Source organism: Scyliorhinus canicula, chromosome 2 (genome assembly GCF_902713615.1).
Source record: "Scyliorhinus canicula chromosome 2, sScyCan1.1, whole genome shotgun sequence".
Lineage (NCBI taxonomy): Eukaryota > Metazoa > Chordata > Chondrichthyes > Carcharhiniformes > Scyliorhinidae > Scyliorhinus > Scyliorhinus canicula.
Window position 1 is genome coordinate 128,890,221 of NC_052147.1, and position 18,815 is coordinate 128,909,035.

Consider the following 18,815-nt stretch of genomic DNA (forward strand, 5'->3'; position numbering starts at 1 on the left):
ATAGTGTGAATGATTTTATGAAAACAAATCCGATTCCACCACCCCATCAGTACTGTGGGAGACCCCCAAAGTGGTTCTCCGGAGGAACATAATTTCTTACAATGCATATATTATCAAGAAAAGAAAATTAAAACAACAAGAACTGGTGGATTCAATTTTGGAAACTGAGCATCAGTATTACATTATCCCCACTCCTGAGCTATATGCAGACAGGCTAAAGCTTCAGACTTGATTTGACTTATTTTCATAAATAAAGTTGAGCATATGTTACAATGGTCAATGGGAATGTTAGGAATAAGGGGACAAAGCTGGCCACCTTGTCCACCAACTCAGGTGCCAGTCAGCTTCGCGGTTCATCTCCCAGGTCTATGACTCCTTCCATAATCTTATTTACTGACTCCTCGGATATTAACTCAATCTTTGCTTCTTTTTATTGTAACCTTTATAAATCAGAACCGCCATCGGATAGCATTGTAATGGCTGACTGCCTAAATAATTTGGACACCCCTTCTGTGGATGTGGCCCTGAGCAGAGATTTGGAGGGGCTTTTGCATTTGGATGCAATAAAAAAAATCAATGTAAAGTGGCAAGGCCCCAGGCCCTGATGGCTTTTCTGTTAACTTATAATAAGTTCTCAGCTCTTTCCCTTATTACTAGATATGTTTAATGACTCATTATCTCGGGGCTCTCGGTCCCCAACTGACTTAAACTTGCAAAGAACAGCACAGGAACAGGCCCTTTGGGCCCCCTAAATTAAAACCACCTGCACTTCTGGGATGGATATCCCCCTTATACCCATCTTATTTATGTATTCGTCAAGATGCCACTTAATCGTCGCTGTCTGCTTCCACCACCTTCTCCGGCAGCCCGTTCCAGGCACTCGCCACCCTCTGTGTAAAAGATTTGCCTCGCACATCTCCTCTAAACTTTCTCTCTTGCACCTTAAACCTATGCTTTCTAGTAATTGACCTTTCCACCCTGGGAAAAAGCATCTGACTCTCCACTCTGTCCATGCCACACATAATTTTGTAAACCTCTATCAGGTCGCCCCTCAGCCTACGTCGTTCCAGTGAAAACAATCCGAGTGTATCCAACCTCTCCTCATAGCTAGTACCCTCCAGAACAGGCAACATCCTGGTAAACCTCTTCTGTACCCTCTCCAAAGCCTCCACATCCTTCTGGTAGTGTGGTGACCAGAATTGTACACGATATTCCATCTCACTTACACTCAAAAAAGCCAGACCCTGCAGAAAGTGGCTCATAACCAGCCTATCTCTTTTAATTGTGGGCGTTACGGTGTTGGCATGCCTTGTATTTCTGGTATAATATCTGTTGATCAAACTAGCTTTGTGAAGGGAAGCCAAGATAAATGATTGTGAAGCAGAACTTGGACTTGACCTTGCCGGCGACTGGTGGGAGGAGGCCCTTCTTAAAGTCAACTTCACATCCTCTTGTGTTCAGTCAAGCTTGATTCAATTTAAAGTTTTGCACAGAATTCACTTCACCAAGGCAGAGTTAGTAAGTTTTTTTTTCCTATGCAAACAACCAATGTGACAGGTCTTTACTTGCTCCTGTGAACCATACCCACATGTCCTAGTCGTGCTCAAAGCTGGCTGGTTTTTGGTCATCAGGCTTTGACACTTGAAAGTTTTAGATATTTATTTGCAGCTTTGTCCTTTGATAGGGATTCAGTAGTCCCACCTGAATTGCCCAGTCTTGCTAAAATTAAGTCAGGCGTCATTGCATTTGCTTCATTAATAGCCCGATGTCCTCCAAATTACCCACTGCTTCATCCTGGTTGGAAAACTTAATGTCTTTACTTAATTTGGCAAAGATTGAATATACCATATGGTACATTCATATTCAAAAAATTCCCATGGCCTGATAAATTTTATCATAGATGCCAGCTTTTTGTTTCTTTAATCAGTTACATGCTGTCAATTTAATATAAATTGCTTTTATACAGAGGATGTTTGTTTGCTTGTTTGTTCACTTTGAGGGAGTGTTGCATCAGTATATTGTATTGTACTTTGTCTGCTCCTTAGCTCTTTTTGAAAACCAATAAAAATCATTTAAAAAAAAGATGGAGAGTGACGTAGTTGGTTCTGAGACTAGGTTCCTAAATCTAAATAAAGGAAACTACGATGCTATGAGGCGCAAGTTGGTTATGATGGATTGAGGAAAGTTACTTAAAGGGATGACGGTGAATAGGCAATGGCAAATATTCAAAGAGCGCATGGGTAAACTGCAACAATTGTTCATTCCTGTCTGGTGCAAAAATAAAGCTGGGATAAATGGCCAAACCATGGCTTACCAGGGGAATTAGAGATAGTGTGAGATCCAAGGAAGATTCATACAAATTGGCTAGAAAAAACAGAAGACCTGAAGATTGGATGCAGTTTAGAATTCAGCAAAGGAAGACAAAGGATTGATCAAGAAGGGGAAAATAGAGTAGCAATGTAAGCTTGTGGGGAACATAAAAACTGTAAAAGCTTCTATAGGTATGTGAAAAGATTGGGAAAGATAAGTGTAGGCCCCTTACAGTCAGAAATAGGGGAATTTATAATGGGAGAATAAAGAAATGACTGACCAACTAAATTAATACTTTGGTCTGCCTTTACAAAGGAGAACACAAGTAACGTACAAAAAATGTTGGGGAACACAGGGTTTGATGAGAGGGAGGAACTGAAGGAAATCAGTATGGGTAGGAAAAAGGTGTTGGGGAAATTGATAGGATTGAACATAGAACATACAGTGCAGCAGGAGGCCATTTGCCCATCGGGTCTGCACCGACCCACTTAAGCCCTCGCTTCCACCCTATCCCAATAACCCCTCCTAACCTTTTTGATCACTAAGGGCAATTTATCATAGCCAATCCACCTAACCTGCACATCTTTGGACTGTGGGAGGAAACCGGAGCACCCGGAGGAAACCCACGCAGATACTGGGAGAACGTGCAGACTCCGCACAGACAGTGACCCAGCGGGAAATCGAACCTTGGACCCTGGCGCTGTGAAGCCACAATGCTATCCACTTATGCTACCGTGCTGCCAAATTGAAGGCCAAAAGATCTCCATGGCCTGACCATATACATCCCAGAGTGTAAAGGAAGTGGCCCTAGAAATAGTGGATGCGTTGGTGGTCATCTTCCAAGGTTCTATAGACTCTGGCACAGTTCCTACAGATTGGAGGGTAGCTAATGCAACCCCACTATTTTAAAAGGAAGGTAGAGAGAAAACGGGGAATTATAGACCAATCAGTCTGACGTTCGTAGTGGGAAAAATGCTTGAGTCCATTGTAAAAGATTTAATAACAGAGTATTTGGGAAACTGGCAGATTGGACAGAGACAGATTTACGAAACGGAAATCATGCTTGACAACCATAAAATCCCTACAGTGCAGAAGGAGGCCATTGAGTCTGCACCGACCCTTGAAAAGACAACCCTAACTCTGACCCTAACCCTAAAACCTCACCCTACAATCATAGAATCCATACAGTGCAGAAGGAGGCCATTTGGCGTATTGAGTCTGCACCGACCCTTGAAAAGACCACCCTATCAAGTCCAATCCATGTAACTCCTAACCTTTGGACACTTGGGGCCAATCCATCCAACGTGCACGTCTTTGGATGCGGAGGAAACCGGAACACCCGGAGAAAACCCATGAAGACACGGGTAGCATGTGCAAACTCCACATAGACAGTCACTTGAGGTCGGAAACAAACCCGAGCCCCTGGCGTTGTGAGGCAGCAGTGCTAACTACTGGAATTCATTTGATGTAACTAGTAGAGCTTATGATGTGGTTTATTTGGACTTTTAGAAGGCTTTCGACAAAGTCCAACATAAGAGATTAGCGCGTAAAATTAAAGTAAATGGGATTAGGTGTAGTGTATTGAGATGGACAGAAAACTGGTTGGCACACAGCAAACAAAGAGTAGGAATAAATGGATCTTTTTCCAAGTGGCAGGCAGTGACCAATGGGGTACCGTATAACGGATCAGTGCTAGAACTCCAGGTATTCATTTTTTTAAAAATATATTTTTATTGAAATATTTGTAAAATTTTATAACAAAAACAGAAAACGAACAATAAGCATTAAACATTAATAGTGCAAAAATAGATAATTCTCCGAACGGCTCTGTCTTCACAGACCATCGAAAATGACAAAAAACAACCCCCCCCTCGGAAAGCTGCTACTGCCGACATTTTAAATTACATTTCCCCAAGAAAGTCGACGAATGATTGCCACCTCCGGGAGTGCCCTAACATTGATCCTCTTAAGGCAAACTTTATTTTCTCGAGGTTAAGAAATCCAGCCATGTCACTAACCCAGGTTTCTATACACGGGGGTTTCGAGTCCCTCCACAACATGATCCGTCTCCGGACTACCAGGGAGGCAATGGCCGGAATGTCGGCCTCTTTCACTCCCTGAACACCCGGGTCTTCTGACACCTCAAAGATCGCCACCACTGGACTCGGCACCACCTGTGTTCCTAGCACCTTGGATACTGCCCTGGTAAACCCCTGCCAGAACCCTTCAAGCTTCGGGCATGCCCAAAACATATGGACATGGTTTGCTGGGCTCCCCGCACACCTCGCACATCTGTCTTCCACCCCAAAAAGCTTACTCATCCTCGCCGCCGTCATGTGTGCCCGGTGAACCACCTTAAACTGTATGAGACTGAGCCTGGCACATGACGAGGAGGAATTGACCCTACTTGGGGCTTCCGCCCACAGACCTGGATCTAACTCCTCCTCCCACCTGCCTTTAAGCTCCTCCACCGGGATTTCCTCCGCCTCCAACAGCTTTTGGTTGATATCTGACACCGTACCCTCCCCCACCCAGGTACTGGATGACTCCAGCTATTCGTAATGTATAAATTGTTTAGATGAGGGAGCTAAGTGTAATATCTCTAAATTTGCAGATGACACACATTTGGTTGGGAGGGTGAGCTGTGAGGAGGATGCAGCGATGCTTCAATGTGACTTGGACAAGTTGAGTGAGTGGGCAAATGAATGGCAGATGCAGTATAATGTGGAGAAATGTGAGATTATCCACTTTGATAGCAAAAAAAGCAACAGGAAGGCACATTATCTGAATGGCTATAGATTGAGAGAGGGGAGTGCACAACGAGTCCTAGTACATGAGTCGCTGAATGTAATCATGTAGGTTCAGCAGGCGGTGAAGAAGGCAAATGGTATGTTGGCGTTGATAGCAAGAGGATTCGAGTACAGGAGCAGGCATGTCTTGCTGCAATTATACAGGCATTGGTATATTGTGTGCAGTTTGGGCTCTGTCGGAAAAAGGAAGTCCTTGCTCTAGAGGGAGTGCAGAAAAGGTTTCCCAGACTGATTCCTGGGATGGCAAGATGGACATATGAGATGAGATTGCGTTGGTTAGGAGGGTTCGGATTATATTCACTGGAGTTTAGAAGAATCTCATAGGTACCTATAAGATTTGAACATGACTAGACAGGGTGGATGCAGGAAGGATGTTACTGAAGGTGGGGGGAGTCCAGAACCAAGCCGGGAATCAAACCTGGGACCCTGTTGCTGTGAAGCAACAATGCTAAACACTGTACTACCATGTCTCCCAGGGTTCATTCATTTAAAAAAAAAATTTAGAGTACCCAATTAATATTTTTCTCCAAATAAGGGACAATTTAGCGTGGCCAGTCATCCTAACCTACACATCTTTGGGTTGTGGGGGTGAAACCCACGCAGACATGGAGAGAGTGTGCAAACTCCACAGGACAGTGACCAGGGCCATGATTCTGGGTCCCCAGGTCCTCAGCGCTGCAGCCCCAGTGCTAACCACTGCGCCACGTGCCCCCCTACTGGGTTCATTGATTGTCCCAGCTTCCACCAGTCTCTTGGGCAGAAAGTTCCTGATCATTCCTACTCATCATAAAAACATTCTCATTCTCCCTGCATCCCTTGCCAGAACTTAAATCTGTGTCCCTTGGCCCTTGATCCATCAGCTAAAGGGACCAACCTTTCTTTGTCTACTTTATCTAAACCGGTCACAATCTTATACACCTCTATCAAATCTCCCCATAATCTCCATGCCCCAAAGAGTACAACTCCAGCTTCTCCAACTAAACCTTGTCTTGAAAATCTAATCAGCCCTGGAATCTCATCAGTTCTCTCTCAAGGAGAGACCAGGAATTAACACACTGCTCTGGTAGTGGCCTAACCAGAGCTTCATAAAAATTCTGCAGCAGTAACTTGTTCGGTTCAGTGACCTGTGCTTGATTTTAGAACTCCTCGCTGCTTCAGACACTGTTTACAATGTAGTTAATATGTCAACAATTTTACCTGAGAAAAGCATTTTAAAAACACCATAATCAGAACTCTTGTCACAGTTCATTGACCATGTGCTATAGGTTACGTAATTGATGTTGTTCCCAGCATTAGGTATCATGGTTCCTGCATTTAGGTTACAGTAGATAACAAAGTTAGTGACTTTCCTGTGTTGGGGGACGTTTCCTGATACTGGACTATGGTATAAATTATAGATGGCTCTGTAACTACATTTTTGCTCCTATATTACTTTTGAATAGTTCTGCTGAGACAAAGGTACTCATTGGCTTAGATGCCTGTTTAGAAGAGGCAATTTGTAGAAATTGATAGTGTATACACAATGCTTGTTAATATCAGAAAGGACACAAAATGGCTGTTAGCTATTTTCGCAATTCTAAAGACACAAAATGGCTGAACTAGCCACATTCTGAACAATAAGTTACAAACTGTATAAACTACCTTAGGAGAACCAGGCGTGGGTATGTATAGGGAGTATTTTAACAGCCGCTGATAACAGCTTCATAGAACAAGGAATGCAATGTATCCTTAGTAAGGTCAAGGTCCCCAACTGCTGACAGGACATATCCTTATGTTAGTCTTGAGTGACGTTTGCATGGTTAGGGAAGATTAAGACCACACCCACTTTAACCATATATGTGATAACTGGGATGCTAAGAAAATTGATTGACTGCATGTAATGAATTATGACGCGAATGTAGTTGATTGATTGTGACTTCCGGTGTGGGCCATGGAGTAAGTGGTCTCACACAAGGCAGCTCCTGCTCAAGGTTACAGAAAAGAGCTCTTTTTTTTTTAATCAATACAGGGTGGAATTTTGATGAAAAGATGTAGGTGAATGTTGGAGGAGTACTTTTCCCCAGGAATGGTATGTCTCTTGGTTACCAGACCCGGCAGAAACAGTGAAAGATTTGGCTGGAGCTGCAGTAAAGACAAAAGCCTCTTCCAGCATGCAGGCGGGGGAAGGGCGGGCTTAAAGGCTTCGAGCTGATTTGAGGGCCTTTATTAAAGCTGAATTCTAGCAGCAGAGGAAACAACTGTGAAAAGATCTCGCCAGGGCCATTGAAGAAGCGAGACTTCCGGTGGCGGCCATGGAGGAGTAGGTCGTGCATTCGGCAGCTCCCGTCTGGAACCGACTCTCTGACCTTTTTCGGGAGTTTTCACGGACTTTTTGGGGCAGAACACTGCCAAAAGGATTCCCTCTCTGTTGTATGGATAGCTGGACCAGAAGTGGCCGGGTGAATCGTTTAAGTCCCAGCAGACAGAAGCGTGCGGAGCAGGTGCCGATGCACGGCATGGCGGCTGGTATAGACCAGGGTCCATGGGCGCAGTGGACACAGGAGCAACAGGAGTTCCTTAGGGGCTGCTTTGCTGATCTTAAAAAGGACATGCTGGCCCCGATGAAGGCATCAATAGACCAATTGATCGCAACTCAGGCAACACAAGGGAAAGTGATTAAGGAGATGGAGAAAAAGCTGTCCGACCATGAGGATGAGTTGGTTGTATTGGCCCTTAAGGTGGAGGCGCAGGATGACCTCCACAAGGAGAGGCTGGAGGACCTAGAAAACAGGTCCAGGAGACAGAACTTGAGAATTGTGGGCCTCCCCGAAGGTGTGGAGGGGTCAGGTGCAGGAGCATTTGTGTCAAAGATGCTGGAGACGCTGATAGGGACGGGGGTATTCCCTCGACCTCTGGAGCTGGAAGGAAGGAAGCCCAAGGTGAATGAATCGCCGAGGGCCATGGTGGTGAGATTTCATCACTTCTCGGACTAGGCAAAAAAAGAACGGAGCAGCAGATGGGAGAACAGCGTGATACGCATCTACCAGGACCTGGGTGCGGAGCTGGCCAAGAGGTGTGCTGGATTCAACCGGATGAAGGCGACCCTCTTCAGGGAGGGGGTCCGGGTGGTGTTTGTGAACGTCTATGCTCTGAATTGGGATGATGTGGAATTTGAGACGCATGCTAGGCAAAATACCAGACTTAGAGTCACACCACCTGATCATGGGGGGAGACTTTAACACAGTCATCGACCCCGAGCTGGAGCGGTCGAAGTCCAGGACAGGGAAGTGACCAGCAGTGGCTAAGGAACTGAAGGGTTTTATGGAGCAGATGGGGGGGGGGGTTTGATCCCTGGAGGTTTGCGTGGCCGAGAGCGAAGGAGTTCTCTTTTTATCTCCAACATTCATAAGGTTTATTCTCTCATAGACTTCTTTGTCTTGAGCAGGGCGTTAATCCCAAAGGTGGCGGGGACAGAATACTCGGCAATCACAGTCTCGGACCATGCCCCGCACTGGGTGGACCTGCGGCCCAAGACTGGACACTGATCCACAAATGGAACCTGACCAGCCTGGTGGAGGAAGTTTTAAAAAAAAAAGAGGGGTCGGGGAGAAATCCTAGAATCCCCCAAAAGTTACTGCAGAGAACAAGAATCCAGAGGGGAGGAGTCCTCCCAAACCTGCGATATTACCACTGGGCTGTAACTGTGGAAAGGGTAAAGGAGTGGATAAAGAAGCTAAAAGCCGAGTGGATGCGAATGAAGGAGGGCTCCTGCATGGGGACCAACCTCTAGGCCCTGTCCACAGCTGCGCTCCCATCCACACCGAACACCCATCAACGAGCCCAGTGGTGATAGCCGCACTTCGGATTATTCGAAATGACCATTAAAGCCCAAATCTTCAACAACCACAGGTTCGGGCCAGCCATAATGGACGCCACCTTCAAAAGGTGGATACAGGACAGGGGGACGTTTACAGTTGGGGACTTCTACACAGACAACAGACTGACAACACTACAGGAACTAACATAAGTTTCAGCTGACAGGGGGAAACGAGCTAAGATGCATGCAGGTCACAAACCTCTTGCATAGGCAAACAAAATCATACATATGACCACTACAACAATCACTGTTAGAGGAGTTACTGGACGTGGACATCTTAGCGAGGGGGAACTGTGGCAAACTGTATGGGCGACTAATAGGAAGGGTAGGTATTACACTGGATGAGACGAGGGAAAAGTGGAAGGAAGACCTAGGGTTTGAAATAGGGTGGAGACTCTGGAGCGAAGCACTATACAGGGTCAACTCCATCTCCATGTGCGCAAGGCTAAGCCTAATGCAGTTGAAAGTGGTATACAGAGCCCACTTAACCAGAGCCTGTATGAGCAGTTCCTCCCGGAGGTGGAGGACAAATTAGAACAGTGCCAAGGAGGCACGGCCAACCATGCCCACATGTTCTGGTTTTGCCCCAGACTTGTCTGGTTCTGGACAGCCTTCTTTGAGGCAATGTCCAAGGTGGTGGGAATGAGGATGGAGCCATGCCCAAGAGTGGCAGTCTTCGGGGTATCAGAACAGCCAGATCTATTCATGGGAGGAGGGCTAAACCCCTAGCCTTTGCTTCCCTAATCACCCGCTGGAGAATCCTGCTCGGCTGGCGATCAGCAGCACCACCCAAAGCTGCAGACTGGCTGGCCAACCTATCGGAATTTCTCCAGTTGGCGAAAATTAAATTCGCCAACCGGGGGTCGGAAGAGGGCTTCCACAAAACATGGGAATCATTCACCAGTTGTTTGAAGACCTGTTTGTAGCCAACAGCCAATAAACCAGAGGAAGGAAAAGGAAAGCCACGTACAACAACAAACGCAAACAAAATTCGGGGGGGGGGGGGGAAATAAAGAGGCATAGAGCCCAACCATGTCCATCAAATAACATGATTCACGTTGTCACGCAGGGACAGGATATAAGAGCTGATGAGGGAAGCGGGCATGCCAGACGACCAGGAGGGGTGGATGGTCAGAAAGAGAAGGGGAAAGGGAGGCAGGGGACCCAGCTAGAAATAAACGCCTACTGGAGAAAATAAAAGAAGAAGCTGGATCCATTGTAAATAACAAAAGACAACTGATGTAAATAATGAAAGACGACCGATTGTAGCTATGTTTTTGTTTTCAATGTATGTTCATGCTTACCTTTGTTCTGTATGATATGAAAAATCCTTCATAAAAATATTCTTATAAAAATCATTGTCAGGGTCTCCATGTTGCTGACCTCGCAGGCTATTACCATGTTCCCTGTGAAAATCAAGGATGTAATGTTTGGGTCCTAGTTTATTTATTGACCACGACCTGTGAATATTTTGTGGCATTGCAAAGAATTTGGTTTTCTACTGAATGGATCATTTAGAGACTGCCTTTGACTCTTCCCAGAGCTCCTGGTTTTTAAAATTTAAGCTTTCAGATTCAAGTATCACATTATGAACAAAAACTATAGATTAGGAAGACTTGTCCAGTCAGCAATGAAGACAATGTGGGGGAAATCTTTTTCACACAACGTGTGGTTAAGGTCTGGAATGTAATGCCTGAGAATGTAGTGGGCCAGGTCCAATAAAGGCATTTAAAATGGAATTTGATTTATCTGAAAAGGAGGATTGTGCAGGGTTATAGGGAGAAGGTAGGGAAATGACAGTAGGTGAATTGCTCTTTCGACCACCAGCATAGATGCAATGGGCCAAATGGCTTCGTATTCTAACAATTCTATGATTATAAGTACTTGAACTTTTATCCAACCTCTTATTTGTTTTTCTCTTAGATTGCACAGCACACAAACAAAATGTGATGAAACCCACAAAGTTTATCGCCCAGAAACCTCCTTCACCAAGAATCTAATGGATATTGGTACTCGTCGAATCTTTTCTGAAGAGCATGATATATTGAGACAAAGTGTGAGAAGATTCTTTGAAGCCGAGGTGGTACCACATCACACACAGTATGTAGCCCGCTCAACTTTTGAGTAAAATAATTGTAAAAAATCGAACTAGTAAGATTAATTGTAATTCCCAGCTGCTATTCTCACCTAGCAGACATACCAACCCCACCATTTCATACATCAGGAGACAACCTTTTTCAAGAAATTTAAAAATAAAACTGAGTTGATATCTATTTCAAAATTAAACCAACGTGGATTGGAATTTGGTCTATAATCTCATTAGTTGCTTATCTAATCTAATCTTTGATTAAAATTCAGTTAGTTAATATTTATCTGCAATAATGTCTTGTTAATAGTAATCATAAAACTACTGGATTATTGAATGCCGTGGTTCATGAATGCCCTTCAGGGGAGAAATCTTTCCTGGCTGACCTAACCTGTACTCACAATGATGTGATTGACTGTTAACTGCTCTCCAAAATGGCCTAGCAAACCACTCGGTTGTATCAAACTGCTACAAAAAATTGAGTAAGAAGAAAAGAAGACAGATCATCTAGCGTTAACCTAGGCACCAGAAGAAGCAAAGTGCACACACCCTGTCCAGATCCTCTTGCAAAACTTTCCTCACTAACATCTGTAGACTTGTGTCAAAATTTGGAGAGCAGTTCCACAGATTAGTCCAGTAGCAGCCTGATTGAGTCATACTCAAATCATACCTTGTAGCCAATGTCCCAGACTTCCTCCATCACCATCCTTGGAAAGGACAGATCCACCAGAGATGACAGCACAGTGATGTACAGTCAGGAGGGAGTGAACCTGGGAGTCCTCAGCATTGATTCTGGACCACATCAAAACCTCTTGCTGCTTACTACCTGCCCACCTCTCTCAGTTGATGGAATCAGCTCAACTCACCAAGCTGACTGAGCCTTGAAGGACATAGCTGTTAGACTGGGCCTCTGAAAAGTGGTGAGAGAACCAACAAGAGGGAAACATCTGCCTCATTTCACCACATTGCTTGTTGCATGTGACAAGTCCGTTATTGGTAGTGTTAGAATCATATCTCTCAAGACCGAATTTTTCTTTTACCAAATGGAAGGACATGACATGATGTGGACATTTGGATGCTGACCTGGATTGTTTTAAAAAAGGTCATAAATTCACCTAGGAGACTTCCGGTGGCGACAATGGAGTGAGTGGTCGCACATTTGGCAGCTCTCGCTCATGGTGGTCTTTGTGTGGCTTTTAAGCCGGATTGTTGCAGGAAATATGTAGAGAAAGGGTGTAGAAGCAGGAACAGAAGAAAGGGACCCCCAGTTTATGGAGCTGCGGCCCAGAAGATAGCGGAAAAGAACAAACCAGGCGTTGGCGGCGAGTGTAGAGCGGACAACGTGCATGGGGATGGCGGATGAACAGGGTCGGACCCCGTCAGCTCAGTGGTCGATGGATCAGTTGGTGATCTTAAATGAGAAGTTCACCCAATAGCGGAAGGAGAATGCGGAGGACCTGGCTCGGGCGGTGGAATCGATCAAGGCAGTGGTTGACCGCGTGGAGACTTAACTGGCGGCCCAGGGACAGGCACTCCAGAGTTTGGAGGAGCTGGCAGGGGAGAATGAGGACCAGTCCACCTCGATGGCAGCAGAGATTAGAATGCTGCGTGACCAGCAGAAGAGGCTGCTGGAGAAAGTGGAGGACCTGGAGAACCATTCTCGGAGGCAGAACATCCGAATCGTGGGTCTGCCGGAGGGTATCGAAGGATCGGATGCTGGTGGGCATGTGGGGAAGATGTTGCAGAAGCTGCGTGGGGAAGGTGCGTTTGATCTACCACTGGAGGTGGATTGGGCGCATAGGGCACTGATGCGCAAGCCCCAGGGGTGATGCGCCGAGGGTGATGGTGGTGTGATTACATTGGTTCCTGAACAAAAAACACATTGAGATGGACCAGGCAGATGAGGCGATGTATGTGGGAGGATGTCGAGATCCGGGTGTATCAAGACCTGGGGGCAGAGGTCGCAAAGAGGAGGGTGAGCTTTAATAAGGTCAAGTCTGCCCTGTACAAAGAAGGCAGAAAGTTCGGGCTACTGTACCCGGCCCGCCTATGGATGACATATGGGGGCCGGGAGTGGTAATTTGGCTCGGAGGAGGAGGCAGCGGACCTCGTGAAGGAGAATAGACTGACATCATCAATGGATCAAAATGTATCAGCAAAAATAAAAGAAAAGGGAATAAACGGGAAGGACCCTTGCATACCTCTTCTCCCTCCCCCCACTTTTGAACTTCTTCATAAACGCAAATGATTATGATCTGTGTAAACAAAGCTTTGCTGATTGTCATAAACGTCAAATTGCTGAAAGGCTAGTAGTAAGGCTAAGGCTTCCGTTTCAATGGTAGAATGACAATAATCCAACTTAGTTTTAAAAAAAAAATCCCAGCGCGCCTCTCTTCGTCGTCTTGCAGTAGCATTGTCCTACCCCCAGGTCACTGACATCTGTAGCCATTTTAAATGACATGGAAAAGTCTGAGGTGGCCAGCACCGGTTTGACCACTTCAGTCTCCCAAACGCTACTTGCCGTTCTATGGACCACAGCACTTTTGCTTGTTCCTGCAACATGTCCAATATGCATTGCATCTCGGTCTCTAACAGAGCCAGTCGGATGTGGCTTTCGTGGTTCAGAGTTTCCTATGTCTAGACCATGATTGATTAATTAATTAATGGAGTCTTTCCCCCCCCCCCCCCCCCCCCCCCCCCCCCCCCCCCGGGTGTTTCCCGACAACTTTGTCTATACTCTTTCAGTATCTTTTCTATATCTGCCTCTTTCTCTCTGGTGTAATTCAGTCAGTCTTTTCTGATCATCCAATGAATATTTATCCAAATTATGAGGATCTTCTACAGTCAAACCACAAGTAATCAATGCTGAGGGAAATATTTGGTTCATTTTTAATTACTAAACATTCTTCATTTGTCATATCATTTGGAAAGATACAGCTTAATCCAGGATAGTCAGCACGGATTTATGAAGGGTAAGTCTTGCCTCACAAGTTTGATTGTATTCTTTGAGGAGGTAACTAAGTACGTAGATGAAGGTAGAGCAGTTGATGTCGTATACATGGATTTTAGTAAGGCGTTTGATAAGGTGCCCCATGGTCGGCTCATGCAGAAAGTAAGGAGGCATGGCATAGAGGGAAATTTGGCCGATTTGGATCAGTAACTGGCTATCACATAGAAGACAAAGGGTGGTAGTAGATGGTAAATTTTCATCCTGGAGCCCAGTCACCAGCGGTGTACCATAGGGATCAGTCCTGGGTCCTCTGCTATTTGTGATTTTTTATTAATGACTTGGATGATGGAATTGAAGGTTGGGTTAGTAAATTTGCTGATGACACATAGATTGGTGGAGAAGTGGATAATGTGGAGGGCTGTTGTAGGCTGCAAAGAGACATTGATAGGTTGCAGAGCTGGGCTGAAAAGGGGCTGATTTAGCTCACTGGGTTAAATCGCTGGCTTTTAAAGCAGACCAAGCAGGCCAGCAGCACGGCTCGATTCCCGTATCAACCTCCCCAGACAGGCGCCGGAATGTGGCAACTAGGGGCTTTTCACAGTAACTTCATTGAAGCCTACTCGTGACAATAAGCGATTTTCATTTTTCATTTTCAAGTGGCAGATGGAGTTTAACCCTGATAAGTGTGAGGTGATTCATTTTGGTAGGACAAATTTGAATGCGGATTACATGGTTAACGGCAGGGTTCTGAAGAATGTGGAGGAACAGAGAGATCTCTGAGTTCATGTCCATAGATCTCTGAAAGTTGCCACCCAAGTGGATAGAGCCGTGAAGAAAGCCTATGCGGCCCACCAAGTCATTAAAAAAAAAATTTTTTTTAATAAAATTTTTTTTAAAAGGTTAATGGGGGATGGCTGGCTGGCTGTTGGGTTACTTACTGGTATAGGGTGGATACGTTGACTTGAGTAGGGTGATCATTGTTCGGCACAACATCGAGGGCCGAAGGGCCCGTTCTGTGCTGTACTGTTCTATGTTCTATGTTCTACATGAGGCGCCCAGAATCATAACCGGGTGAAGTAATTATTTTACTTAATATACTATGCGGCCCTTTAAAATTGTGAATTTCTGAATGTGGCCCTTGCACGGAAAAGTTTGCCCACCCCTGCTATAGTGTGTCAGCATTTACTAATGGGGGGATTGAGTTTAAGAGCCGTGAGGTTATACTGCAACTGTACAAGACCTTGGTTAGACCACATTTGGAGTATTGTGTGCAGTTCTGGTCACCTCGTTATAGGAGGGATGTGGAAGCATTGGAAAGGGTGCAAAGGAGGTTTACCTGGATGCTGCCTGGATTGGTGGGTGGGTCTCATGAGGTAGATTGAGGGAGCTAGGGCTTTTCTCTTTGGAGCGAAGGAGGATGAGAGGTGACTTAATTGAGGTGTATAAGATGATGAGTGGGATAGATAGAGTGGACGTTCAGCGACTTTTTCTTCGGGTGGGTGTAGCTGTTACAAGGGGGCATAACTATAAGGTTCATGGTGGAAGATATAGTAGGGATGTCAGAGGTAGGTTCTTTACTCAGGAAGTGGTTGGGGTGTGGAACGCACTCCCAGCTATGGTATTGGAGTCGGACACTTTAGGAACTTTCAAGCGGTTATTGGATAGGCATATGGAGTGTACTAGAATGATTGGGACTAGGTTGATTTGATCTTAGTTTCAGACTAGTTCAGCACAATATCGTGGGCTGAAGGGCCTGTACTGTGCTGTACAGTTCTATGTTCTATGTTCTAACCCCTCCAGCTTTACATTCTCTCTTTGTCTTCATATCATTACTTTCAGTGACAAGTAAAGTTGAGGGTTCAGTCCTCTTGAGTTGATTTGGCTGTATGTGTTTTACAGCTTTTACCTCTTTAAAAAAAATAAAAAAATTTAGAGTACCCAATTTTTTTTTCCAATGAAGGGGCAATTTAATGTGGCCAATTCACCTACTCCTCACGTCCTTTTGGGTTGTGGGGGTGAGACCTATGCAGAGACGGGGAGAATGTGCAAACTGAGAGCAGCGCAGTGGTTACCACTGCTGCCTCACGGCGCAGAGGTTCCAGGTTCGATTCCGGCACTGGCTGACTGTCCGTGTGGAATTTGCACATTCTCCATGTGTTTGGGTGGATTTTGCCCCCACAACCCAAAGATGTGCAGGCTAGGTGGATTGGCCATGTTAAATTGCCCCTTCATTGGAAAAAATGAATTGGGTACTCTAAATTTATAAACAAAAAAAAGAGTGTGCAAACTTCACCCAGACAGTGACCCAGGGCTGGTATTGAACCCGAGTCCTCAGCGCTGTGATGCAGCGGTGCTAACCACTGCACCACCATGCCGCCCAGGCTTTTACCACCTCATCGGAGTTTTCGTAATCACATGCCTTATCTCCATTTAGTAAAATGCACTGACATCAATTTGAGCTTTCCAGATTTCAACTGTTTCTGACTTACAGAATCAGAGATTGGTATGCTATTGGCTCCTTGAATAGCGTTATATTAGTGTGCCTGCTAATATCATCTGGAAATAAATTTGGGAATTTTATGATGTATGCTGATTAGTGCAGTGATTCTCAAATGGACTTGCAGACCCCCATGAATCCACAGAGACTTTCCAGGGTGTCTCTGAAGAAAATATAAAAGTGCATTCGTGGGCAGCCAGAGGCTGGGAAGCAGATGCAAAATATGCCCCTCTCATGTGCAGTTTTGGAATGGGCTGACCCTCTTACATATGAGGGGAGTGTGTCTGGAGGAACATGAAGGTGAAAGTAAACCGTCACTTCGTTGCGAAAGTCCTGGAACTACTTATGGGGCAGCAGGGTAGCATGGTGGTTAGCATAAATGCTTCACAGCTCCAGGGTCCCAGGTTCGATTCCCGGCTGGGTCACTGTCTGTGTGGAGTCTGCACGTCCTCCCCCTGTGTGCGTGGGTTTCCTCCGGGTGCTCCGGTTTCCTCCCACAGTCCAAAGATGTGCGGGTTAGGTGGATTGGCCATGCTAAATTGCCCGTAGTGTCCTAATAAAAGTAAGGTTAAGGGGGGGGTTGTTGGGTTACGGGTATAGGGTGGATTCGTGGGTTTGAGTAGGGTGATCATGGCTCGGCACAACATTGAGGGCCGAAGGGCCTGTTCTGTGCTGTACTGTTCTATGTTCTATGTTCTATGTACCTGTCTCTGGGCTTGCTGTTAATTGAAATAAACTGTTGTCCATTTTATTAATTCTGAAAGACCTCTGTTAATTGTCTCTAAAATTAAATGAGAAGATTTATTGTGGAAATACATAAGTCGACGAGTCTTTCTTTCTTGTTCTTTTACAGATGGCAAAATAAGGGATGAAAAGTCAAAAGATACTTAATTTTTCATTGTGTGGTATTTGAAAATTGTAACTGCCTGTGGGTTTGTGCATTCTTTGGAGCGCAGATTAAAAATGTTTGGAATGCCTGAGCCAACCTGTAAACAAGTTCAGGCTTCTGTTTCAAGTTTTGTCCTGTTGATCGCAACAGATCTCTGTGGAAGTGTTATAAAGTTCAGAGCATGGTGGTCTGTCTGCACTGAAAATGGAGGGAAGATTATGAAATGTCAAATATCTTTGCCATGAAATAGGAAACATATTTATTATAAAATATGTTCAAATATGGACATTCAGAGGTATGCTTTCTGCTGCTACCTCCCAAGAAGGCTGCTATTAAAGCGGGTGGGAAATGGAGTCAATAGTGCCACGAGCAGCAGCTAACCGTTTTGGTGCTTTTCTGAGCATTTCAATCTGTCGAAAGAATTTTCATTATGGCCTGTTGTTTTTATTAATACTGATTAAACTATTTTTGCCATGTTCCTGGTCTTGACTTGAGGTGGTACTTAATGGATCTCTGGGCTAGGCATGCAATTGCAGTATATATTTAATTGCATTACTACGGGAGAGCAAACCGAGCAAGGGGCTCAAACTTCGCAGTGTGCTGTGATTTGCACCTTTGGGGACCTCAAGCCGAAAAGAAGCTATTGGTTGTCTCAGGTTGTCATGGAAAGTAGATGGCTTTGAACCACTTGCTGAATAAATGGTGGTGGGTCTCATTTACTAGCAGCTGGTATATCCCTTGCTCTCAGTGCAAGTAGGGATGAGTCACTATTGGTCATGGAGCCCTATTTGGCCATGTCTAGTTATTGACCTTGGTTTGCTGGAAACACTTTTACTTTTGAATATGGAGGCGATGGGTTCAAGGCACACTCTACAGATCAGGGCATCTAATATGAGCTGGCATTCATGGAGTACTGAGGGAGTGCATCACTGTTGGATGTGGCACTTTGGAGTGAGATATTAAACTTCAGTGTTGGATGGGCACGAAAGATCAGATGGTACTATTTGAAGAAGAGCTGGGAAATTCTCCCAGTGTCCTGTCCAATATCTATCCCTCACCCAACACCATGAAAAAAAAGTTAGTTAGCCATCTATCTCATTGCTGTCTGTTGGACTTTTCTGTGTAGAAATTGACTTCTGTAGTTCCCTATATTGCAACAGTCATAGCATTTTTTTTTTAAATTTAGTGCCCAATTCTTTTTTTTACGGGGCAATTTAGTGTGGCCAATCCACCTACCCTGCACTTCTTTTGGGTTGTGGGGTTGTTGCGTTCTGTTGTCTTGACCTTGCAATGATTCATACAGAACTGCTGATTACTTAGAATGATCGATTAGTTAACACGTGGAAGGATAACATTCAGAATGCTATAGACTAAGTTGCTCTGGAACTATCCGATGTGCGACTGTCCATGAGTACGC

General features: G+C 45.1%; 1 protein-coding gene across 1 annotated transcript in view; it reads left to right on the forward strand.

Moving 5' to 3' along the window:
- Positions 1 to 18,815, forward strand: part of acadl (acyl-CoA dehydrogenase long chain) — a 166,567-nt gene that overhangs the window by 23,306 nt on the left and 124,446 nt on the right. Inside the window, exon 2 of the mRNA XM_038786478.1 lies at positions 10,900 to 11,076. Coding sequence (XP_038642406.1) covers positions 10,900 to 11,076 — 177 coding nt within the window. The remainder of the gene's footprint in view (positions 1 to 10,899; positions 11,077 to 18,815) is intronic.